General features: G+C 38.7%; 1 protein-coding gene across 2 annotated transcripts; it reads left to right on the top strand.

The window, feature by feature from the left end:
- The first annotated feature begins 327 nt into the window (after window positions 1–327).
- FZD6 (frizzled class receptor 6) lies at window positions 328–27,347 on the top strand. Of its 2 annotated transcripts, none has more exons than XM_031439432.2 (7): window positions 328–430; window positions 1,446–1,776; window positions 18,212–18,408; window positions 19,277–20,294; window positions 22,979–23,127; window positions 24,317–24,745; window positions 25,771–27,347. In XM_031439432.2, the coding sequence occupies exons 2-7, from the start codon at window positions 1,600–1,602 to the stop codon at window positions 25,937–25,939; spliced, it is 2,139 nt and encodes a 712-aa protein (XP_031295292.1). In that variant the 5' UTR covers window positions 328–430; window positions 1,446–1,599; the 3' UTR covers window positions 25,940–27,347. The 2 variants fall into 2 exon arrangements, with proteins under 2 accessions (XP_031295292.1, XP_031295291.1); XM_031439431.2 differs by having other exon boundaries at window positions 328–486.

Below are 27,347 nucleotides of genomic sequence, written 5' to 3'. Positions count from 1 at the left end.
TTACAGAGCAAACTGGCCCCGTTAGAAAAATTCTTGGCTCCTGAAATTCGAAATGAATTGGGTTCTTTTAAAGGAAGCTTTATTTGGGTATCAGCAAGAGCTTCAAAAAGTCCTTCTAGTTTGAACCCCGCTGGACGGCACGTGAGAGACGGCAAGGTGGAGCGGGCTTCCCCGCCCGACAGCCGGACCAGGCACGGCGACACCGTTCACCCCAGCCCGCCAGAGCCACGCCCGGCCGGCTCAGTGCGGGCGGGGCCGGGCGGAGAGCCAGGCCCGCCGCCGCGTCCGCCGCGGCCGCCGCCGCGCGAGCCGGGACCTGCCCGCCCCACCTGGCGGCGCAGTCTCGCGGGATTCCTCAGCTTCGCTCCCGTGCGGCCCCGGAGGTGGCTCGAGTCCGGGACTCTCCCCGGCGCCGTCTCCAGTCGCAGGGGTACGGTGGGCTGGACCGGGTCGGGGAGGAAGGGCTGCCTTCCACCGCCGCCCGAGGTGAGGCTCCTCGGGCCCCGGCTGGACGGGCGGCGCGGCCGGGCGGGCCCAGGGGCGAGCGGGCGGGCCTCGAGGGTCGCGGGGCGGGCGGGCGCGGGGCGCGCTCCCGGAGCCGCAGGTGCGGGGAAAGCGGCGGCGGGACGGTCCACATTCGCCAAAGTTTCCGCGGAAGTTCGGGGGAGTTCCTGAAAGGCGAGGCCGGGTTCTCGCGGGGCCAGGGGCGCTGCTGCCCGGCGCTGGGCCTGGGGCAGGTGCCCGGGGGTGGGGCTAGTCCCTCTGCCGGGCGCTGGAAGCCGCTCACCGGTGTGTGTTGCGGGGATGGGGTGGGGGCGGGGGGTGCAGTTCATTCGCGGCTTGGGGCCCACAGCCTTCCTCCCGGGACAACTTTGCTCCCTTTCCTTTTCGGTGGGATCACTACTCCCTCCAGCCCTTGAACACTAGTTTGGCTCCTCCGCAGTAGGAATCCCGACGTCTCCCTCTAGTTGGCCTTTCTAAAAACATGAAAGTAGATCCCTAGAAGTGTGCCACAAAAACTGGCCCTTTAGGGTCTTTAAGGAATTTAAGAACTCATTAGGTCTTAAGAAATTTCCGCGGGACTCGATTTTCTTAGGCATAATAAGATGCCCAACAGTGGCTCTCAGATTTTACGGTTTATTAATCCTTTTTAACTTGTTTCCACTCCCACCATTGCTTTTTTCTCTGTCTCACTCATTCAGTCCCCTCTTTTATCCTGTGTTCCTTACAGCACAGACCTCCTGTCATCCATTCCCTAGAGATGAGACTTCCTCAGCAAATGATAGATTCTGTGCCAGGGCAGGTGGAAGAATATCTAGATAGGATGAAAGTCCGTCCTTTTCCCCGTGTTAGTTACCTCGGTGAAAATGTTAGCTCTGCACTTGGACGTCGCGTTTGAGTCTATGACAAATGTTGCTGATACACTCTTTTGTTTGTTTTTACAGTAATTGACCCAGAACTCATTTTCAGGAAAAGCGCTTCCTTCGGAATGGTAAAAATAATTAAATGAGGAATTTGAACGTTTATCTTTGGATGGAAATCGGTGAATGAAAAGAGTGATTAATTCAAGCCGTGTGGTAAATTAGGAATTTGAAGAAAATGGAAATGTTTACATTTTTGTGGACATGTATTTTTCTACCCCTCGTAAGAGGGCACAGTCTTTTCACCTGTGAACCAATTACTGTTCCCAGATGTATGAAAATGGCCTACAACATGACATTTTTCCCTAATCTGATGGGTCATTATGATCAGAGAACTGCTGCTTTGGAAATGGAGGTGAGTTATTTTTCATACCTAATGGAAAAATAGTTTATGCTCTGATCTGGAACAAACTGTAAATGCAACTTTTTTTTTTTAACACAGTAAAGGATTTCTTCAAGTTGTGTACGAGTTCTCTTTTGAATAAATCCTTTTGAAAATTAATTCTCCTTACTAACTTATGTTTTGTGTATGTTTATCGCCCTGTTTAGTAGACTTGCTGAAGATTGGGTTCATTTTATATGAAGTATAGTTATGAATGATTTTGAAATATCTTGCACCTGGCAAATATTTTACTTTCCTGAGTCAATTATGGTAGTTCCCCTAGGTATGTGTGTTCTAAATTTTTCCTAATTCATTAAGTATATAATCTATATTGCCTGATCTAAAAGTGCTTGGACTACATATATTTTCATAAATAGTTTTTAATGTTAACTTGGCCCTGATTTTCTGAAGCAAATCAATGACGAAGATTTTGGGGCTGTAGATAGTGTTCTGCTAAAAAGTGACTTTTTTTTAAAGCTTAGTGCTTAAGTATTCTTTGTTCGAAAGAAACCACACATCAGGGGAGGAGCAGAGTGACACTAAAGATTGCCTCGGGTGCCTCAGTTACCTGCCTCTGGTTTAGAGATACGCAGATTGCTAGGGAGGTGTGGGAAGAGTTACCTGTAGAGACAGGAACCTATCCTCTCCTACAGATCTGTTAGGTTGATAAAATTTCATGGAAGAAAGAAAACAAATGTTTTCGTAGTTTTTCTCCAGAAAAACTAAAGATGGCAAAGGCCTTTACTTCTGAGATTGTTGCTAAGAGTTGAAACCCCTGCAATTTTAATATAGACACTGCTTTAAAAACTGACCAGACTTGATTTTGCAGCTTCAAAAGTCTTCCACAGTTGTTTAGTTGAATACCTGTCCAGCTACCTCATTGTAGACTCATGTCTAAAATAGGAGGGCTTTTAAATATTAAGTAGAAGTACTTAAAAAAGATACTACAAATTATTATTGTAATCTTTCAGTGGTTTTGCAAACCAGTACAGGATAGCATTTTGAATACTGAGCAGATGATGCAGTGAGACTTCATTGGTTAATCAGAACCATTTTGATGGTTTAGTCTGATTAAATAAAGTATGTAGTAGGAGTAACTTCAAGGGATAATTATAACATTCATTCACATCTTCCCTGATGATATATGTTTTATAACTCATGTCTTATAGAGTTATTAAATTTAAAAAATCCAGGTTCCTTTGTGTATAGTGGCATACAATTTAAGTTTGAATACTAACATTGACCTTATAAATTCAGATTATGAGTTCCTTATCATGCAGTATCATTATAAAGACAGGGAGAGATCCATCCCTGCTGTTAAATACTGTAATTATAAGATGGTAAGAACTAGTTTTTATTCCATATGTCTTTTTAAAACCGGCTGTTTTTTATCAAAAACAGATGTTTTTTACCTAGCTTTTTTCATAGGTAGTTTGGTCTCTGGATATTATCGAGAAGGCATTTTTGTTCTTTCCTCCTTTATTTGATTGCTTACATTACCAATCTCTTCATTATATAATCTTCCTTGTATGCTAAACTTAGTCTTTACTGTTACATTTTACTCTATGAATCACACATCAGTCGGGTTAAGGATATAAAAGAAAGCCTTCAAGCAGTCGTTTAATACCAGCATTAACCTAAGTCTACAAAAGAAGAGAGGAAATGGAAAGACAAAATAATATTAACCTAAGTCAGACTTTAAATCCCTATAGATTATTTTTTGGCCCATGGTATTATGCTTTTCCTTTGCCCCTTAGCCAGCGGCATTCTCTTTTAGTTCCTGTGTGGAATGTCCAAAATCCTATAGTTTGAGAGTTGTCAGAATAAGAGAATTTTAAAATTTAAATAAAACGAGTAAGATTAAAAAGGAAACCAATTTTATTGACATATACTACTATTTATAGCCCATGTTAAGAACTCTTGAATCTGTTACTATGTAGGTAAAGAAACTGACACGCAGTGAAGTTGTAATTTGTCCAAGATCTGAGCACTATAATCTGACATAGTAGTCTCTGTCAGCATGGACCACAATGTCATCTTTAACTGTTTTTGTGGGGTTTTTTCACACAGGACCTCACTGGATAAAAAAGAAAATTATTTCCTAAGATTAGAATGTGATGTGTTAATTTCAATATCTGCTACTTCGTAAACTTCATTTTGATAAAAATTAAACTGGGAGAGATTTTTTAACGTCAAATCAGCTCTTTCTCTTTCTCATCTGTGCCTTGAATACAAAGTCTTGTCAGAATTTTTAGATTAAAAAAAAAGATTTCAAAAACCCCCAAAAACAATGAAAAAAATAATTTTTAGATCAGAAATAAAATCCTTTGGCTTCAGTCTCTCCCCTCTGGTGATGTCAAAGTGATTTTATTAAAATGCAAATCCATGCAGTCCACTTGGGGTTAAAATTCTTCACCATTTCCCTAAAGCTGGAAAAATAGAGTGACACCCAAGGGTCTTTATGAGACCCTGCTTCCTGTCCATCTCATCCCTTCCCATATTACACACTCTGCTTTGGCCAAAGTGACCTGTTTGTAGAACTCAAATCCATTTTATTCTCTCACTTCTGTGCCTTTGCACATTCTATATCCACTGCCTCTTGGGCTCCGTCTACCCTTCACCTGCTCAGTTTCTTCAGGTCTCAGTTAAAGCAGTAACTCTGTGTAGTGAGGCCTTCCGTTCACCTTTCTCCCAAGCATATTTAGTCAGCTCACTCTCTGCACTCTGATCATACATGTATATACAACTGTTCTTATACCTCTCATGCCGTATTGCAGTTATTTGCATGGCTCTCTCACTGCTTTGCGAGCTTGTTGAGAGTATGGACGTGTGTTGATTTCTGTCTCTAATGCCTAGTACAGCACCTCTGAGCATGCTAGGTGTTCAATAAAGGCTAAATAAAGGAAAAGGAGGTGCTTCCTATTCTAATAAATCAGTAAGAGAATTTTCCCTCCAAATCTTTACTTTCTACCTCTATCTTCTTCAGGCTGTAAGTGAAAGACACTAGTATTTTTAGGTGATTTTCATTTTGTCTGCTTTTGATCTGCCTGAGCCTAGTTCTAATACAATATATCAGTGGACATCCTCTATGTTCTTCCCCAAATTAGCTTGACATATGTTTGTTTTGAATTTATTTAAAGAATTTGGTTTTTAACCATTTATATTTATTTATATGAAGTTAAAGGAATTAATCTTTTGATTGGACTATGGTATTATAAACTATCTGTGTCAGATTTCTTTTCAAACATTGTACTTTAGTACTTATGTCTATAGTCAGTCAAGTACTAAATTATAACTGATATACCTTGGCTTTAAATTTTTTAAAAAGTGTTTTATAGCTTCTATAAAGAACTGATTGCTATGTAAGTTTATTTTTTTTAACTTTTTTTATTGAGTTATAGTCATTTTACAATGTTGTGTCAAGATTGCTATGTAAGTTTGAAAAGCTAAAGATCTAATCTGTTCTTAGAAACAATAGTACATATATGAAAACTAAAAAAAGCACAGTATACTGTTTATATGTATTTACATGCAATATAATGTGTATGTGCAGTCAAACTGTAATAATTCTACATAATAAAATTGGGGGGAAAAAAAGAACTGATTGAGTTTTACACCTCCAACTCAACTGCCTTTGGTTCCTGCTGCTCCCTGTTGAATTTCCAATATTCACTGTGAATTAATGCTAGGATGAGGGGCTGAAGAATTATGGATGATTATGGCTACCAACTGTGCCTTCCTAGCCACTAAGAATTCTGTGTAAGTCAAGGGATCCATCTCCCTCCTGTTTTATGCCTTTGTTTTCATTTTGTGTGATGGCTATCCTGTTTTATAGAATTTATACCATTTGTGGCCATTGCTGATCTGTGATTATATGAGATGGTTTGGAGCAGTGGTTCTTAAAGTTTAGTTCATAGAACAGCAGCTTTTTAGCTTGTTAGAAGTGCAGGTTCATGGACCCCCATCCCAACCTACTGAATCGTGATCTGTGAAAGCAGAGCCCACAAAACTTGGTTTAACAAGCTGTCCAGGTATTTCTAATGGGCATTCAGGTTTGAGACCCAATGATTTGGAGCAGGGAACACAAACTTTTTCTGTAAAGGGCTAAATAATAAGTATTTTTGGCTTTGCAAACCATACAGTCTCTGTCACAGCTATTCAGCTCTTCATTTGTAGCAAAAAAGCAGCCATAGACAATATGTGAACAAATGAGTGTGGATGTGTTTCAGTAAAACTTTACTTACAAAAGCAGTGCATCATTTTTAGCCCATTTTTGCCCCCTGGTTTAAAGTACTTGAAAGTGTTCTTAAGGATTACACACATACAGCATGTAATAAATAATCATTATTGTGCATTCTTATTAACATGTTACCTGTATTATATGGTATTTACTTTCTACATAAAGTTTTTTCAGTCAGATTGATCACAAACCAGAGGATCTGACTGAAATCTCTTAGTCCTTTAGTTTTGTTTCAGAAATTGCTTGAAATAAGGGACTTTGAATTTTTCCTTATTTTATTATCTGCAGCTGAAGTCATTTGTGTTACAAAGAGTTAATTTACATTTCTGAATAGTAACTTGGCTTTGTAGTGAAAAGGATGTTGTACAATCTGACTCTCCCAAGTGGAAAAACAAATGGCTACTGGTTTTCCATTGTGTTGCTTTTTTGTTTCATATCTAGAGCATTGTTTCTCAAATTGTGAGGTTGATGTCCCTTGAGAGACTGATTTCATCCAGAAAGAGCTGCAACTCATCTAGGGAAAATGGAAACCGGAATACTGTATTTTTCTTTTTGAATTGCCTTCGTTAAGGTCTAGGCAAAAGCTAAGTCATGTATTGTGTTTGGAACAGCATGTGGTTGTTCCACTTTTGAACAGTCTAAAGGGAAGTAAGCCAAAAAAAAAAAAAAAAACCTTTCCTTTCCACCTGTTCATATGCACTGCTGAAATGTCTCTATTCAATTAAAAATAAAGGGACGGATAAAAAACTATAAAAACAAACTTTTAAGAAAAATTTCTGTTTCTGTGGACAGTGGTTTTTAAACATATTCAACTGCTTTTATGTGAGTCTTGTAGACCCCTTCCATTCCTCCTTATTCTCTGCTCTTCTACCCCATACAGAAGGAAAAGAAATGTTTAGTGTGACTAACCGCTTTACTTTTTCAGGGAAGACTTTCTGAAAATAGGTGTAACTGTTCTGAAAGTAAGCTATTGAGTCATTTAAAATGAAATAGATATGGAAAAGTGTTCCAAATCAGTTGTGTGTATAGTGGCTACTGTTGGGTTTTAAAGGTATAAATTTACCTTCCTTTCTGACATTGTACTGCAGGAGTAGGGGAAGTACTTTGTCTACTTCTGAGTCTGCAGGATCAGGGTTAGACCTGCATGTGAACAGAGGACAGTATTTTTCCTGGATGTCTCTGCTCATAGGCACAAGGTTCCTAGGGCCATTCCTTGATATTCCACAGACTAGGATATTATAGTTGTGCCTTCAGGAGAGCCTGTCCACAAAGGGACGTGGTTCTTTTAGACCATGAGGTGACTGTTGTTATGATTGTCTCCTTTCCTTGAGAATGTGGCATGTAGCTAATTAAATTTTATTCCTCTCTTTTGTATATTTGTCATGTATTCATTCATTAATGCTTGGTGAATGTGTACCTGAATGTGGGCTGTGTGAGCCCTTCTGTTGTGACGGGGCTGACTAGTTGGGCACCCTGATAGGTAGGGCTGGTCCCTGGCCCTGCTGGCTGCAAGTCCCTGCCTTGCATGGTGGCTGCCAGCAGTAGTGGTCAGCCCTGGCCACTAACAGGCTAGAGGGAAGACTCCAAAATGGCCCTTACCAGCACCAGTGTCCTCCCGGTAGAATGAGCTCCCCAAGATGGCTGCCACCAGTGTCTGTTTCCTCTGGGGGAGTCCCAGTTGCCTACTGCCTCTCTGGGAGGCTCTCCACGATCAGCAAGTGGGTCTGACGCAGTCAGATTACTGCCTCTGCACTGGGACTTGGAGCATGTGAAGCTTTGCACATTCCCATTAAGAGCAGAGTGTCTGTTTCCTGCAGCCTTCCAGCTCTGATCTTCAAAGCTACACATTCTGGGGGCTCTTCTTCCCAGAGCAGGACCCCCGGTGCTGGGGGCCTGATGTAGGGCCCTGACCCCCCACTCCTTGGGGAGGACCTCTGCAGTTGTGGTTAGCCTTCTGTTTGTGGTTTGCCCACCCTAGGGGATGAGTTTTGACTATACTGCATCACTTCTTCTCCTACCCATCTCATTGTGGTTCCTTCTTATTCCTCTAGTTGTGGAAAATCTTTTCTGCTAGTCTGCGGGTCATGTTCCTCGACAGTTGCTCTGTAAATAGTTGTAATTTTGGTGTGCCTGTGGGGAGAGGTGAGCTCAGGTTCTTCCTACTCCACCATCTTGGCTGCACTCTCTAAGTTACAAGTTTTCAATTAAAAAATTGACTCTTCATTGGACTCTTCTTTTGCAGTGCCAACCACTTACTGCATATATTTGTCTAATTTCCAAGGGAAAGCTCTTTTGGAGAAATAGTTTAAAATTTGTAATGCTTGCCTGTAAGAACTGCTTAACAAATAACGAGTTTTCCACTATGAAAATAATGCAAATTCCTGTTTTTTATTCTGTTATATTCCAGGCTCTACTTTGCATTTTTTTTAAAGAAATTGACTTGCCTGAGATTGATCACATTCATGATAATAAGTGGCAAAGTTTGAGATTTACAAATGTTAGCCACTGTATATTAAAATAGATTTAAAAAAACCTTTCTTCTGTACAGCACGGGGAACTATGTTCAATATCTTGTAAAAACCTTTAATGGAAAAATATGAAAATGAATATATGTATGTATATACATGACTGAGATGTTGTGCCATACACCAGAGATTGACACATTGTAATTGACTGTACTTCAATTTAAAAAAGTAGAATTTACTCAAGACCCTTGTTACCACTTTGATAGCATTTGCTCTGTGACGTGTAAGCATTTAAGGACCCCTTTAGATCTTTAGTGAGTCTGTTGGCTAGCTAAGGTCCACCACTATTTTTTTTTCAGTTATTTTTAAACTTCTTCACTTTTGTTAGGTTTTCATTACTATCTTGTACGTACATTTCATTCTACCTCTAGAAGTTGGCATTCTTTTTGGTACCATTTTAAAGTAAGAAATAAAGCTCTTAGCGCTTAGTGAGAGTTACTGTGTACCATGAGTAGGAAGTGCAGATCCCAAGCTGAGAGTCGGAGGTTTTACAGTCACGTGGCCTTGGTCACTAGTAAAGAGGCTTGCTTCCATGTACCAGGGGGATCCTGGTTCATGCTTCAGAAAAGTGACATGTGTTTATATAACCTGCATCTTTAGTCCTGAGGGAAGCAAGGTACAGACAAGACTGCCACAAGACCATTCTGCTTAGACTTAGCTTATCTATCTTTTAAAAATCAAAATATCTTTCTTCTTTTGATTCCTCTCTGTTGTAATTCTAACCTGGAGTTTCTCTTCAGAATCTTACAGCACCACCAACCCCAGGTGTGTGCTGTGGCTCCTTCCATTATCATGTCATCATAGCATGGGGAGCTAGCTGGTGTGACTGAAGGAGAAGGTGTCATGCGGCAGAGGTAGGCATTCCGGGAGTGTGAGCAGTGTGCTGGTGCTGCCGTCCCATGCCTTTATGTTCTCCTCTGGCCACTTGAAGAGGCAATGCTGTTGGCTGCACCTGATGTCATAGGTAGGTGACTTAGATAATAGCCAGTTCATGGGAGGCCTCGGGTTGATTACCTCTAGATGTCCCATGGTTGTATCCAGTGTCTACCAGAAACCATTAGGGAAATCAAGGTGGAGGATCCCTTTTACTTACCCAGGGTTAATCTCCTCATTGGCATAGATCTGTGGCCTCCCAGCTTTATGCCCTAAATATGATGGGCCAGTGTGATGTCCTGTGAAACAGTGATATGCTTAGAGTCTCTGGTCAAATGGAATTGAGGCACAGCGCTGAACAGCTGATGTTACTCTAAGGCTTCTCGCCCTTTGGTGTGGTTCCAAATTGTCCGAAGGACTTACTAAAACACAGATCACTGACCCCACCTCCAGAATTCCTGAATCAGTAGGGCTAGGGTGGGATGGGGCATTTGCATTTCTAACAAGTCTCCAGGGGCTGCTGCTACTGCTGCTGCTGCTGCTCTGGGGACCTCTCTTGGAGAATGACTGCTCTGCAGCAAGTTGATGAAGATGTGTTGCCCTCCTTGCTAGGTGAAAGTGAATTCCTCTGGGGGTGTGGGGAGCACTGGCCAGATGAGAGCTGCACATGAGTTGCCAGGGCTGTACTGACTTGCTGCAGTAAAGAGACCACATCTGGAAAACTACCTTAGCCATTTGATTAAGGTTGCTTAAGACAGTGTATTAATAACATACCCAGTTGTATTGGAGAGTTAAAAATGGACAGGTGCTGAGAATTACTACCCTGAATATGTTTTTCAGTGGTGCCACTCATCTCTGAAAGTCCCATGCTCTGTAGTATTGCTTTTGCTCTTCTATCATGGAAGAGGGAGACCTGTAATGTTTGGCCCCTTCTACCAGAAAAATGCTATCCAGGAAGCCAGTATGGTGATTGTGCTGTTGTGAAATAGAGCTACTTGAAGTACATACACATGGACTTGGGAAATCACAGTGGGTGGGTTTGAGGTCTGTTAGTTTGCATCCTCCTCTGGAGTTGCCCCAGTTTAATCTGAAACTGGCCTCCATCCCCAGGGCAGGGAGAGACCGAAGAAAGAGGCAGACCACTGCAGATTGGTAGGGAGCAGATTTAATAAGCAAAAATCTTACGTGCGAGGCTTGTCTTGGGTGGCCAGAAAATGAGTAGATCTCCACACCCACCCACCAGTATCTTAAAAGTTTATATTGAGGCCTTAACTGGGATCAGTCACACATACCGTCCAGATGGTCTCAGCACCATTTTACTAACTCAAGGCTGAGTCCTCGGGCAGCTTCTAGTGCTGGGAAGGCCAGTGGAACACACTATGCAAGGACAAGGGAGGGGATGAGGGACCTCCAGTCAGGGTCCAGCTCATGGGCCAGCTGACGGTCACATCCTCTCAATTATTTCCTCCAACAGGGTCCCAGCAAGCCCCTGTCAAAAGCCCATTTGTCGTCTGATCTCCAAAAGCCCAGCCTCTGAAGCTGGCACGTTGAATCCAGAGTACATTCACATAAGTGTGTCTTAGCCCTGTGTAAAATTTCGTTCTTTCCTCCATAATCCAGCACCTTCAAGCCAATATAAGTGAATACAGTCTCACAAGTTATGTATAATCCTTTTTTTTTTCTCAGATTTAATTTTGACTTGACCCTCCCAGGGCATGCTGGGGTAGAACTCTTATTTGTAGATTGAGCCATTGAAGAGTGGAGAGGATGGGGTGTGAGGCTGCTTACTTTCATTTTACAAAGTAAATATTTCAGATGCGTGCCTCAGTGGACAAGGGATGATGGTTGGCTCTGAGGGCTGTGGGTGCAGAGCCCTGTGTGTGGGGAGGATCTCCACTTCAGATCTCAGGGTCCCACTGCTTCCTTATCACAGATCACTAGATCTCTTATATGAAAGGAAAGCACCTTTAACTGATCTAATTTGGCAACCTGCAGGATCAAACTATGCATTTGATTTTCAACTTCTTAAGCCATAAATCCTTCTGTTTCACTCCACACCTTGAGCCAAGAATTCAGGGGTGCCAGTTTGTTACTCTCTTCCTAAGCCAAACAGTGCCACCGGAAGCACTCATTCAGCCCGTGGTCCCTGAGTACATAGCACTCTTCTTCCCCTTCTCTGCTTCTCTGGCAGCCTCAGCCTTGTCTTCACTGCGCACGTCAGTCTGAGTTCTTTGAATCTAAGTGATTATAAAGATAACACAATTAGTTGTTTACTACTATATACCATGGGCTGCCAGATTTCCATCTTCAGATGCTGACAGAATGTTCACTTGCTTTTGGCCCCAATTAAGCTAGAAAACCTGTTGTAGAGTTCCTCTCACTTCACTGAGGTCACTTACAACCCACTCTTTATAAGTGCTGTGCTGGTAGGTCTTCTTGGTTGCAAACAATAGAAACCAACTTTGACTAACTGTAGCAGAAAATGGATGGACATTGCATAGTTTATCGAATCACTGGAGAGGCTGGAGAACCAGGGAGGCGCAAAGGGAACAAGGATGCAGCTAAGATCATGCCACAAGATCAGTCTGTCACCTATGCCACCAGTATTAGACACTTCCTGAGTCATTGTCCCTGGACATTTATTTTGGCACTATGGGCATTATTCTTCCCACTGCAGTTGCCTCAGATAATCTGACTATTCTTTTGTACAACCCTCTCCTTAAGAATCTCAATACCTGGAGCATCCAGTTGGCCAAGCTTAGATTATATGCCTGTGTTTTTGTTGTCAGGTTGCATCCCTGCATCCATCCTGAAGCTTCTGTAGCATCTCACCTACTTAGGGATTCCCCAAAATAGGACTACTGGGCAGATGGAAATGATAAATGTACACTCCAGAGCTCAGTGAGAGACAGAGTTAGTTACCTACCAAGGGGAAAACGCCATTGTAGCAACCACAGTTGCTTTGGAATTTATGTCCAGCTCTGCTGTTCAAGTCTTTGTTACTCTTTTCATAAATTTTCGAGCCACAAAGTGTCCTTAGAGACCATCCAGTAGTTCATCATATTGATTTAACTGATGGATGCTCTGAGACTCAGAGACAGAAAATTATCTGCCGAAGGTGATACTGTAGTTAGTGGCAGAGCTGGAACCAGAATTACAACGCTGGCATTATTTCCAGCAAAGGATCATATACAATACTCCATGGATTTTGGTTCTCATTGTCTGTTTATCATAGTTTGGCTCTGGCTCAGAATGGACGTATGCTTTGCCTTCTTAATTGCCCTCTTCTTCCTCATCCCCACTGGTACTAATAGTAACGCCACAGGGTTCCTGCCGGGAACTGACCATTTTCTTAAAGGTGCCTACCTTTTATTTCTCTGAGTGTTAAAAGAATAAACAGCAGGACTATTTTAATTATTACTGAATGCTAGAATTTCAAAAGCAGTGTTGATATTTTAGGCCATGGTTAGTTATTGGGTGAGTTTCTGAGCCTTCTTGAGAATGAAATCTGAAAAAGCGAAATTCATGCATGAAACCATGAAGGCTCTGGGTTACTGAGAGACTTGAGTGAAGGAGGTGTGTCACTCTGGGAGAGAAGGAACTGAAAGAAGAGCCTAGGAAATTTGAATCTTTGCTCAGTTCACGGGTTTACAGAGCACTTGCCATGCTAAGTATTAGTGTAATAATATGATGATATTCTGAGTATAAGATTAAGGACACATGAAATGTCACAATGAGTCAAGTTAGTAGTCTGTCCATCTCATGATTTGGTTTCTGAAAATGGTACCCAGGACATTGTGTGGAAGAACATAAAAGATTCCTATCAAGAATTTTATTTAAAAGATTAGGGAAATATGCTCATTCTGCTTTTTCAACTATTTGCAATGAGTTCAGTAACAGGCTGACTACCCAGTATTTAGAGTATTTGTCCTAAAATTACTTGTTCCAGAATTACCTGCCTCAGGGGGTACATATAACATCTGGAATGTGATAAACATAGTTTAAAGTCTTCTCGTCTTTGATTAATGTGTCCTGTGAACATTTGTTGAGTTTTATTTCAGGTAGAAGATTCCCAATCCTCTTTTGATAGCCTTTCCCCCCTTCATCCCTGTGGGCATTCTTGCCTGTTTTGTGCTTTGGGGAAGGGTAATTGTCAGGGAGAATTGCGTGGCAGCTTAGTGTCAGGGTTACAGAGGACATATCTGGAGTCCTGTGGGCCCAGGTTCCTATCCTGATTGCCACTTGCTACTTATGTGACCCTGTAAAAGGTGCTTTTAGAGCCTCAGTGTCCTTGCCTGCCAAGTGGAGATAACATCTCTCTTACAGGATTGTAGTAAAAAGAACTAGTATATGGAAAAAGCACAGTGCCTAGTTTATGTTAAGTGCTGAATAAATCAAAGCTCTCATCTATTGTCTGTAGCTATAGCATTGGTAAACATAGCATTAGCTCAGGAATAGGAACACTTAAATTCTAATTCAAACTAGATTTGGGGATTTCAATAACAATTTCAATAAGAATTTGGATTCCATTTTCTCACTTGTAATCTGAGGGTTTGGATTAGGTCAGTGGTTTTCAAACTGTGATCTCTGGAGGTGCTTTGAGGTCACTGGCGGGGAAGGGAAACAGTGAGAGGTGTCTCAGAGGGAGGGCTTCCTGTTCAGCCAGAGCGACTGTGCTTCTGTTTATTTGATATATCAGGATTCTTTGTAACCTTTTACTCAAAGAAGCTGTTCCTTGGCAGAACACACAAACACACACACACACACACACACACACACACACTCACTCACTCACTCACTCACTCACACATCCTTTTTTAAAATAACAGACTTAAAAGTCTACTCAGGTCCCATCCAAGTCTAAAATTCTTTATGTCTATTAGTTCACAATGGAACTTGAACATTAGTGGCCCACATGGATCTGAGCCGAAGACAGTTTGTCCTGTACATTAAAGTAGAAAAGTTGTAAATTTAGAGATTTCACATCCAAATCCAGATGCTATTTTCTTACGAGAAATTGAAATACCTAATGGCTCTGTGCTCGCATTCCCAAATCGCAGTCCACTAGTGTTGAGTAGCAGCCGCTTGCCAGCTACTGCCGCCTTGTACCCCTTTGCATGTACCTGCCTGGCCACTGAAGGTATTTGAGTTTTCAGCGTCTGATTTGCCCCTACAGATGGCATGAATATCAACATTATTGAATTAACCAAATGTTGGCACTCTAGAAGAATTAAAGAGAATGTGATTTACCATGTTTGGCCCATAAGAAAATTGTTTTAATATAGCAAAAAATTACCCTTCCCCAAAGCACAAGACAGGCAAGAATGCCCACTGGGATGAGGGGGGAAGAGGCTTTCAAAAGAGGATTGGGAATCGTCTACATGAAATATACATGGAATGTTGAGAGGCAGAGGCCAGGTTGGTGGCAGTGGAGAAAGAGAAAGAGTGGTAGGAAATGAAACTGGAGACATAGCAAAGGGCCAGGAAACTTAAGGCCTTATAGGACTTGGTAAGGAGATTGAAATTTTTTTCTATTGGGTTTTTTTTTTTTGAAGTGTAATCAGTTTACAATGTTGTGTAAATTTCTGGTGTATAGCACAATGTCCCAGTCATACATATACACACATATATTCCTTTTCATATTCTCTTTCATGGTAGGTTACTAGAAGACATTGAATATAGTTGCCTGTGCTATACAGTGTAAACTTGTTGTTTATTTCTATTGGGGTCTTTTGAATAAGGACAGACTTACATTTTAAAGAGTCACGGTGGTGGGAGTATGGATTGGTACAGAAAGTGACTGCAAGATTAGCAAGAGTGGTGAGTAGTGAGACCTGTTAGGAGCCGCTTTCACTAAGTCTAGGTGAAAGATGTACTGGCTTAGAAGCAATAACTTAGTAACAGTGGGAAATGGTCACATTTAAAACGTATTTTGAAGGGAGAGCCAATAGGATTTGCTGCTGGGCTGGATATAGGGTGAGAGAAAGAGAGGAATAGAGGATGAATCTGTAGATTCTTGGCCCGGGTAACATGGTGAGTGGTGGCACCACCGTACTGAGATCTGGGACACTAAGGGAGCGTTTGGGGGACAGAGTGCAGTGGGTTTGAGTTGTGTTTTGCACATGTTGGGTTTGAGACACATGTTGACAGCCAAGTGGAGTTGTCCAAGAGACAGATGGTCATTCAAGTCTAGGGTTCATTGGAGAGAGGGAGGCCGGAAGTAAATTTGTGAGTCATTCACGTATAGTTGATATTTGTTTAATACCGTGGTTCTGGATGAGTTTCTCCTGAGGAGTGGGTGTATACATAAGAAGGTCTGAGGATTGAGCCTTGGAGCTCTTCAGTGTTTAGAATTGGGAAATGAAAGAAATCAGAAAAGGAACAGACAGTGAGATTGGTAGAAATTCGGGAAAATTCATATTCTAGAAGCCACCTGAAAAAAGCGTCTTAGGAAGAGGGCACGGTCCACTGTGTCGAATGTTGTCCAGAGTTGAGTAGGATGAGGACTTAGAATTGACCATTGGATTTGACAATGTGAAGTTTATTGGCAACTCTGATAAGCAGTTTCATTGAAGGGTGGAGACAAAACCTGATTGCTCAGTAAACTGAACAAAACCATCAACTGAGAAGATGAGGTGTGGAATTGGGGGTTTGAAAAAGAGGAGAGTGTGAGAAAGATCTCTGCAAAAGAGAGCTAATTGACTGAAGTTTTTGCTCAGGACTGTTTTAGTAGCAGAATTGCAATATGCTGTTAACCTTTTCAGTTTGGAAACTAGCACCCTAGTTTTTGTTCTAAGAAATGTTGTTAATTTCTTTATTTGATTATCACCCCCACTCCCACCTCCCCAGTTTCTTTCTGGAAGTCCTTCAGTCAGGAGCTGGACTCTGGGACTGACCCTGTCCATCTCTTCCTTCAGCTTTATCTTCCTATCCTTCTATAGAGTTGTTTATTTTAGCTATCTTACTATTTTTAATTTTCCATAGAATCTTATTTTTTTAATGGATGCAGTAGCTTCTCATTTAAGTTATTAAAGTTTTTGTTCGTTTTGTGATTTGTTCTGATTTCTTCTATTTCCTGCATAGTCTGTTTTCTCCAAGTTTCCTTTCATCTGCTTGCTTATTTTGATCTCTGTCTTTCGTGATGCTTTCTTCAAATGCCCAGTGATCCTTGGCTGCCCATTTATATTTGCGTGGGACACTGAAAAGCTCTGTGTGCATGAATGGGGCTGGTGGGCTTCATAGTAAGGTGAGCTCAAGGTCAACTTGCTTTTTCATTGTCAACGAGTAGAGGTCTTTTCTCCAAGAATGTGGAGTTTTGTTCAGAGATTGGGGATGGTGGGTATATGCCTGTTTGCCAACCTTTTGAGAACAAAGCAGGGAAAGAAGGTGAGTGCTTCCTGTTTCTGTAGGTGGACTGTTTATTCAGCCTCCCTCTCTTCACTTTGCATTGTACTTCTGCCCTGCTCTGTGCTGATATGTAAGTGCAGAACATCTCTCCTGGAAACAAGCCTGGTAGAAAGAATACATGGTCATCTGACTGCCTGGGGTCGGGGTGGGGGGCTGACATAGTGAGGAACTAATTTGTAAACATTCCTCCAATTTTAGTTTTTTGTGCCACTCGGTGCTTCAAAGAACTGAGACTCAGATTCTTTAAGGCAAATCAGCTCATTCTCAGGTGAACTGCTCTGCACCTACTTTGCCCTGTTAAGTCACTTATCACTCCTCTAATAGCTTTCTGTTGCTCAGTTTTAGGCTTTCGTTTTTGTCATTTTGTTTCACTTGTTCTTTGGAAAACTCAGGTATGCAAATGTAGTCTCTCCTGTTCACTTACTGGTGGATTATTACCTTTTCCCCCTTTATTGTCATGTTAATAAGGAAGCAAAGAGGAAGGAAAGGAGATAAACTTTTGTGGTCAACTACCCTGTTTTTCTGGAACCTATCCACACTCTATAAAGGGTAATCATCACAATAACTAACATTTATTGAGTACTTAGCTATGTGCCAGACACTGTTCAAAATGCTTTACATTTATTAACTTACCGTTCATAATGATCTTGTGAGACAGGTACTTTTATTATTACCATTTTATGGATGAAAAAACTAAGACACCAAGAATTTAAGTAACTTGCGAGAGTTATAAAGCCAGTAAGTGTGGAGCTTGCATTCAGACTCAGCTGTCAGACTGTAGAGATACCTGCTTAAAATTCTCCCATAATAGCCCATTCCTTTTTTTGAGATCCAAGCAATTTAGCATATCATTCGTGCTCTCCATGATCAGGTCCAGTGAATCTCTCCAGTATCATCTCTCTCCACTGTCCTTGACGTCACCTCTTGGACCTTACATTCTAGTCAGACTGAACTTCTTGCCCTAAATGCACCATGTTCTCATGATCCTCATGCCTTTATCATGCTGTTCCACCCCAGACATTCTTTTATTTCTCCAGAATGCTCAGGATAGTGTTATTTCAGCATATACTTATGAATTGACTATTTGTGTAACCTGTTTCACCTAGCAGACAACTCATGCTTTTGATTTGACATAGCGCGCCTTCTTGAAAAATGCATAATTGAATAAAATAATATTCCATTGTATATGAAGGGTTTTGGGGCTAACTGAACAAAATTATCTCCTCAAAATTTGTATTGAACATGATATTTAAAGATGCTTTTGGAGTATAAGTGAAAAAGTATACACTTCAAACAGTAAATGATTTCATTCATTTGTTATGTCAGAATGTTTTCTAACCTATCTTGCTGTTTTTCTTAATAGCTTTTTCTTCCTCTTGCAAATCTGGAATGTTCCCCAAATGTTGAAACTTTCCTTTGCAAAGCTTTTGTACCAACCTGCACAGACCAAATTGATGTGGTTCCACCCTGTCGTAAATTCTGTGAGAAAGTATATTCTGATTGCAAAAAATTAATGGATACTTTTGAGATCCAATGGCCTGAGGAACTTGAATGTGACAGGTAAATTATGTTTTCAACTGAAGCTACTATAATATTTTAATATTGATGTTAGTTTTCCAGAATGTTAATGACAGGCTTTCGTTATTTAATTCAATAGATGTTTATTGCTCACTTAATATACGTTAAGCACTTAATATAGATCAACACTGTATACAATGGTGAGCAAAACCAGACTTGGTTCTTGTTCTCAGGAAGCTTACAGTGGGGTGGAAGGAACAGAGAGTAATCAAATAGTCACAAAAATGAACGCAAAATTACTACCGTGCTAACACAACAAAAGAGAGCATGTAATTCTATGAGAATGTGTGATGGTACCTTTGCCTTAAACTGGGGGGAAATGGACCTTATTATCAATTCGCTGACCTTTTTGCACATTAGTCTTAGTTAATTACTTTTATCTCCTATCCTTTAGGTGTTGGGAGCTTGTGACTTGAAATAGCCTACTGATATAATGATACCTCATATAATAAATCTGGGAAGGAAAGTGGCTTCCTTCTTGTTTTTTTGTCTGTAGACCTTTGTGGAACTCACACACTTTTGGTAGCTGCATAATCACTTTCCAGAACAACAAAGAAATCACTTAAAATTATTAATTGATTAATTGTCTTCCAAGTAAGGAAGTTTTCATGTTCACTTGTCTGATATTTAATATGTATGTTAGTGTGTTGGGGCCTCATTAACAATTACAAGTTTTTAGTCAACTTCAAATCTTTCTACCTAAATCTAACCTGTCATCTGTTTAAGTTGTATGTCTTCCCATCAGTTATGAATGCATAACAAAATATTTTATAGTTGGAAAGCATAGCATTAAAATAGTGACTCAATAAAAATGTTGACTTTGTGTTTTTAATTTTTAAAATCTTTACAGATTACAATACTGTGATGAGACTGTTCCTGAGATTTTTGATCCACACACAGAGTTTCTTGATCCTCAGAAGGAAACAGAACAAGTCCAAAGAGACATTGGATTTTGGTGTCCAAGGCATCTTAAGACTTCTGGGGGACAAGGCTATAAGTTCCTGGGAATTGAGCAGTGTGCACCTCCATGCCCCAACATGTATTTTAAAAGTGATGAGCTAGAGTTTGCAAAAAGCTTTATTGGAATAGTTTCAATATTTTGTCTTTGTGCAACTCTGTTCACATTCCTTACTTTTTTAATTGATGTGAGAAGATTCAGATACCCAGAGAGACCAATTATATATTACTCCGTCTGTTACAGCATTGTATCTCTTATGTACTTCATAGGATTCCTCCTAGGCAACAGCACAGCCTGCAATAAGGCAGATGAGAAGCTAGAACTTGGTAACACAGTTGTTCTAGGCTCTCAAAATAAGGCTTGCACCATTTTGTTTATGTTTTTGTATTTTTTCACAATGGCTGGCACTGTGTGGTGGGTGATTCTTACCATTACTTGGTTCTTAGCTGCTGGGAGAAAATGGAGTTGTGAAGCCATTGAGCAAAAAGCAGTGTGGTTTCACGCTGTTGCGTGGGGAATACCAGGTTTTCTGACCATTATGCTTCTTGCCATGAACAAAGTTGAAGGGGACAATATCAGTGGAGTGTGCTTTGTCGGCCTTTATGACCTGGATGCTTCTCGCTACTTTGTGCTCTTGCCACTGTGTCTTTGTGTGTTTGTCGGGCTGTCTCTTCTTTTAGCTGGCATTATTTCTTTAAATCATGTTCGACAAGTTATACAGCATGATGGCCGGAACCAAGAGAAACTAAAGAAATTTATGATTCGAATTGGAGTCTTTAGTGGCCTGTATCTTGTGCCATTGGTGACGCTTCTTGGATGTTACGTCTATGAGCAAGTGAACAGGATTACCTGGGAGATAACGTGGGTCTCTGACCATTGTCGTCAGTACCATATCCCATGTCCCTATCAGGTAAAATCTATCATTTGTATTATTTCACTATTTAATTTTAACAAAGAAAATGTTCCCTGGAATTATCTTTGAAATAGTCATGAACATGAAATCAGATTTCAATCAGAAGATCCGACAGTCAGAGGGAATTGTTCCCTGCGGTAGTTGAAACTGCTGAGGTAAGTGTCTCAAGAGTTCTTTCCTTGAGTTTTAGCTTCAGTTAAAATAGTAAAGTGCCTCCTTTAGCTATTCTTTCAAAAATTAAGTTGGATTGCAAAGGCTGATTAATAGTGATGAAAACAGGGTCAGAAGAACAGGTCTTGTCATAGGGAGAAAAAGAGAACTTCTGAGCTGGGAGTTGTTTTTAATTCGTTGGTAGGGGAAACCCTTATTTGAATACATTTAATCTGATCATATCATCTTTTGTTTTGCATGAATATGCTTATAAAAACAGAGCTTAGTTTTTGCCTAAACCATCCTGTCATTTCTTATGAAAAAAGCACAATTGAAACAAAAGATGTTTCATGTTTCTGATGCTTCTGATTGGATAAAGGTGGTAGTCTTAAGATTAAAAAAATAAATGTCTGAAAACAGAAAATCTCTTAAAGCATTTTTGCTGAGGTTTTAAAATAGATTTTATATGTTTTTCTTGAATATTTATGTATGATATTAACTAATTATATTGAATGTGAGTGCTGTCATCACGGTGTATCAAATCAAGCAATGTGTGAGCTGAGTTATTTTACATACTAATTTATATTCTAGAAAGTTACTACGTTATAACACAGTGGAATGTATTTTACATACTGATGTGTGGGGATAATGGTTTTACTTGCCTTACATCCTGTCCACAGTCCAATATCCATCGTCTGTTTTCACTATATACCTAATGAAGGAGCTGTCTTAAAGTAATCCTGCTATATAAATGTGTCCTAGATTCCTCAGTATTTTTGGCAAACTAGGGAGGAAAATCAACTATTATATACTGCTAAAAAGTTTAAGGTATGTGATTTTTTTAGGATTATGTTTCATATATAGAAAGAAACCATATTAGAATATAAAATAAGGAAATTCTAATCTTAAAGTGGGGAAGGACTTTATGATATAAAATTCAGAAAGAAAAGAAAATATATAAAAGAAAAGTTGCTAAATCTGACATAGGAAAAGAAAATTTTTTTTTTCAGATTCTGCATGGCAAAAAATAACCCCACCATAAATAAATTGAGGAGACCAACTGGGAAAATTTATTAACATATCACATTATAGTTAAAGGGCTAATTTCCTTATTTATTTATAAAGAGTTCCTATAGATCAATAAGAAAAAACCCCCAACAATCTGATATAAAAATGAGAAAAGAATAATATGTAGAGGGGTCACAGAAAAGGAAATTAAAAAGCTACTCTTAAACATATGAAAAATGTTGTAAGAAATTACAAATTAAAATTATAATAAAGTATTTCAGTTTATGACATGGCAAACATCTAAAAGTGTTATAACCACTGTATTGATGAAACGGACAAAATACATGTTCTATACTTTGCTGTTCAGTTAGTTCAACCTTTTGTAGAAAGCATTTTGATACTATCTATTATTTAAAATGCACATACTCTTTAATCCTCCCTTTCTGGTAATTTATCAACAGATCAGCTCACAGATGTGGGAAATTACATACACAAAGATAGTTGCTACAACGTTATTTGTAATGGCAATAGGTTGGAAATCACCTAAATATCTGTCAATAGAGGTAGCTGGATAAATTATGGTTCATCCACACAATGGAACAGCCTTTAAAAAGTATGAGGTGCTCTACTTATATTGATAAAGAATGGTGTCCAAGAAATATTAGTAAGTGCAAAAAGCAAGATATAGTGCAGAATATATAGTATTTTGACACTTGTCTGACATTTAAAAAATATTTGAAAGTTGATGCTTGAAAGAAAAGTATGATTTAAATTTTACAAAATTTCCACATTTTTACATTTTAGTGATACTTATTTTGCTCTAACCAAGGTTTTTTTTTGTATTTTTTTTATTGAAGTATAATCAGTTTACAATGCTGTCAATTTGTTTACAGCATTATATTTTAGTCATACATGAACATACATATATTTGTTTTCATATTCTTTTTCATCATAAGTGACTACAAGATTTTGAACATAGTTCCCTGTGTATACAGTATAAACTTGTTTATCTATTTTATATATATATTGATTAGTATCTGCAAATCTCAAACTCCCATTTTATCCCTTCCCACCCCCTTATCCAAGTTTTTATAACATAAACATCAGCAATGCATAAAGACTCTAAAATAGTATGTTGTTATAATAAATTTAAATGTATTTTTTGTAGATTATAGTGAAGGAAAATAGATAAATATTGAGAGGCAAATATTTTGGCAATTATAAGAGGCTGCTGTACTTAGAGGGAAAAAATGCCAGATATCAAGCCAAGATGTAAGACTTCCTTCCTAAATATATTTAATAAGTGTTTTTATTTCTAACTATATATTTTGATAAAAGTTCTTTGTTCGTAACTTCTGTAAAGAATGTATTACACTTAAAGCACTATTCATTATGTTACATCAAACATTTTACAATAAAACAGACTAAAGATTTATACTTTTTGTTCAGGTTTTACATTGACTGTATAGACCTCTCTCAACTTTAAATGTATCACTGACATTTTTATTATTTATTATTTTTAGGCAAAAACAGAAACTCGACCAGAATTGGCTTTGTTTATGATAAAATACCTGATGACATTAATTGTTGGCATCTCTGCCGTCTTCTGGGTTGGAAGCAAAAAGACGTGCACAGAGTGGGCTGGGTTTTTTAAACGAAATCGCAAGAAAGAGTAAGAATCTATTGAATTATCTGACATGGTTTTAAAATTAATAGATCAAATATCAAGAAACTATTCAAATCATTGTACTAGAGTTTCATTATGTCACTTTCAAGTTTGGAAATCTTTTTCATCGAGAGAGATACTTTATTTTAGCATGTTATAATAGTCTGACATACACTATTCTATTGAAATACGAATGAAAGATTTGTAAAATGTGCATTTTGTTTCCATGGCCTATAACATATCCAATATGATTACTGGATTTATTGGATTTATTATTTTGGGTGCAGCATTTTTAATAATTTTATCCTTTTTTATCAATGATAAAGGATGAAATGGGTCAAATATATGTAAAGAAATCTATAGAGTGTGATTCAAATGTGATGTGTCATCATTATCTTTAAGTTTTAGTACATATAGTGCTGACTTTACATGTCACTATTTGCCCTAAGATAGTAAAAATCCAAACTCACGGAATATTCTGTAACAATATAGTAGATTTACATTGATGAATAAACAGTTTATTTTAGTTATTTATATCCATTATATATTGGGTACTATCAACAATGTATCATAGAATTTTTTAAAGTGTTCCCAGTTGGTTTGATTAATGAACTTTTTTGTGGTAAAAATTTTAGGACTATAGACCTTTTCACAAATAAGTTTTTGAAGTCAGAAGAATTGGACTTTAACTGGACTTTAATTTTTTGAACTATTAGTATATGTCTAGTCCATATTTATATACCCACACTAATTTCAGAATAACTTGTTACAACTTTAATGTTAGAAAGAAAACAAATTTGAACAAAGACCATTAATTATATTCTATGTTCTTTCTTTCTGATTTACTTTCATATTCGATATATTTATATGAGAAACATATAGATAGTCCCCTACTCTATGCTGGTTTGAATTTTCTTGCCCTCATCCTTTCATTTTGCCTATTTAATTTCTTACCGGTCTTTTATTTATCCTGACAAGAGCAGTTAACAGTGTATGCACAAAAGATTTCACTTCGTAGCAATCTACCTATATCTCATAGTATTTATAATTCCAGAATTTATAAACAATGTAAATTATATAGGATCTAACTTTAACATATAAGGATTTTTGGCACAAGACCTATGATATACTTTATAGATTCTGTTACAACACTCAACATTTATCAAGTAAATTCTCTTCTTGGATTTTCTTACAGTCCAATCAGTGAAAGTCGAAGAGTACTACAGGAGTCATGTGAGTTTTTCTTAAAGCACAATTCTAAAGTTAAACACAAAAAGAAGCACCACAAACCAAGTTCACATAAGCTGAAGGTCATTTCCAAATCCATGGGAACCAGCACGGGAGCTACAGCCAATCACGGCACTTCTGCAGTAGCAATCACTAACCATGACTACTTAGGACAAGAAACTTTGACAGAAATACAAACCTCACCAGAAACGTCAGTGAGAGAGGTGAGAGCAGACGGAGCCAGCACCCCCAAATTAAGGGAACAGGACCGTGAGGAACCTGCCTCCCCTGCAGCATCCAGCTCCAGACCATGTGGGGAGCAGACCGACAGGAAGGGCCGGGCAGGCAATGTGAGCGATCAGAGCAGTGTGTCTGGAAGCGCGCGGAGTGAGGGAAGGTGAGCTGTGACTTTGTTACCTACGGTCGTGACTGTTTTGAATACTGCATTATACATTTTTAATTAAAGCATAACATATCTGGAAAAAAAGCATTCTTTGAGGTGACATGTCTGTTTACTTAATCCAGGCAAGTTTGGATTTAAGAAGTTTGGGTTCAGCCTATAAATGCTGTTTCCTAGTTTAAATCTTAGCTTTGAGAAGAGCCTTTAATGTATATTGTTCAAACAGACAAGTAATGTTCATTTCTATGGTAATTGTTAACAGTTGCATGTATATTTAGGTAAATGTTTGAGATTCATGTGAAATACAGGCTAGTAAGTTTCAATGAGTACTACGTTATAGTACTAAAAGGTATTTGTCATTTTATATGAAGATGATTTTATTTTCTGAACATGAAAGGATATTGACATCATTTTAAATGAATTTTTCCGAATGGTCATGGGTGAGCCACACACAGGTAAACATCAAATTAGCCAGAATGTTGACCATTAACTACACTAAGGTCTCAAGCTTGTCTTACCTACCCTCCTGAGCTAGGCCAAATGTACCTTCTCTGTGTTCCTCCAGCAGCTTTTGCATACTGGATTATGTATGATTAGATACATGCCTTTATCCTCCACCAGATTTTTAAAACTCCTCAAAGGCAAAGCTGACGTCATTCTCATCTTTGTGTTTCCAACCTCTTATACAGACAGTGTCTGATCCATGGTGGGAAATCAATAAAAGATTTGCTAAACTGAGGGCAGGAATCCTGTCTTATTCCCCACGAGAGACCATGCTCAGCCCATACATGGGTGGTGCTTGATGAAGTTTCTAAAGTTAGCAAAAATTGTATTTGGAAATAAATTATTTGTAGTTTGAGATGTTAGTGTATACCTAAAGAGTTTCTGTTAATTATTTTCTAATAAAGGTGGCTACTGGTTGGGAGTAAAACTCATGGAAAGAGAATAGCAGTTATAAGGACGTCTGGTGTCATATTTGTGCTTTGGTGTATATGTCGCTCAGCTTTTGTTCTTTTACCTAGGCTAACTCCGAAGAGTGATGTCTTGGAAACTGGCCCGGTACAGAGCAACAGCTTGCAGGTCCCCAGCCCTTCAGAGCCGGGCAGCCTCAAAGGCTCCATGTCACTGCTTGTTCACTCAGCTTCAGGAGTTAGAAAAGAGCAGGGCACTGGCCGTCACTCAGATACCTGAAAACCAGGTTATCGCGTTACTAAGAAGCGGATTCGGGTTACACTGGAGGTGACAGTAAGTACACTGTCTTATAAGAATCACTGTTACATTCTTCTTTTGCATTTAAAGCCACGTTACCTACTGTTACACTGGAACAATAGATTCTGAGAATATGATTCATTTCACGTGAAGGTTAATGACAACACTGGACCCAAAGAACAGAAATGTGCAGGTTAATAATATTTTTTAAGTTGTGTGGAAGGAGGGAATATTAGAGGAATCTTCCTTTTCTATTTATGAAGATTCTACTCTTGTTAAAAGTATTTTAAGATCTTATGTACTATGCTATTTCACTTTTATGGTATAAAAAATCAAGATTTTTCTTTGCTGAAGTATTTAAAACTTATCTTTTATCTTTGTTATATATTTGAAAAGTTTATATACATTTGAACTTTTTTTTAGAAATCCTGGAATGTCTATTCAAGTATTTTTATTATGTTATTGCAATACCTTACTTTAGCACTATTTTGGTAGCTTTTACACTGAATCTCTACGAAAATTGAAAAATAGTATTCTTTTAAAGTACAAAAAATAGTTGATACACCAAAAGGCATTATAATGGCAATTCATCTAAAAAAAAATCCACTGACTCTACCTTATCATCTTCAATGTTTGAATTTTATGAAGTCTAGTGTTTTAGGAATTTCACTGATTTATTATGCAACTGAAATAAGGTCCTTACTGAGTGTCTGATGTTGATGATATTGTGCTGCTTGTGGATCCTTCTGATTTTTTAAATAAAATGTCCTGAAGGATTAGTAGATGAAATGTTACTCTTTTATAAATTAAGCCAAGTGCAATTAATTTCCTTTTTTTAATATAGCGTGACCACCCAAGATTGTATTCGTACAACCATTTACAGTTGCTTATAGTTTTGTTTTAGCTGTTGGTGGTTAACATTTGGAACACTACAGACTTTGCATTTGTGCAGTGTCTTTCTCCGACATCATGTAGAATTCATTTCTGCAGTATCTTTCTCCGACATCGTGTAGAATTCATTTCTGTAGAATTCATTTCATAAATAGGATTTTGATGAACATTCAAAAGTGCATGAGCAGTGTTAGTGCCAAGCAAACGGGAAAAAAAATACAGTCCTGATAAACAGAATAAAATGTATTTCATAAACATACTTTGAAACATTAAAGAATTTTCTTAGTTTTGTTTCCAGTGAATATTATTCCTTGAACAAGGTTTTCTTACGCTTTTCGTTTTTTCCCTACTTAGCATTCTGTTAAAGCATAAAAGGAAAATCATCATGTACTGTATGAAAAACATTGTAAATATGAACTTTTCCACATTGTTAAACTTTGTATACAAAAATTTTGTTTTGTGTGATCTTTTCAGTAATAAAATTTTTTTATGTATACAA

This window comes from Camelus dromedarius, chromosome 20 (genome assembly GCF_036321535.1).
Source record: "Camelus dromedarius isolate mCamDro1 chromosome 20, mCamDro1.pat, whole genome shotgun sequence".
In the NCBI taxonomy this organism is placed as follows: domain Eukaryota; kingdom Metazoa; phylum Chordata; class Mammalia; order Artiodactyla; family Camelidae; genus Camelus; species Camelus dromedarius.
This window is presented reverse-complemented; position numbering and strand designations above follow the sequence as displayed.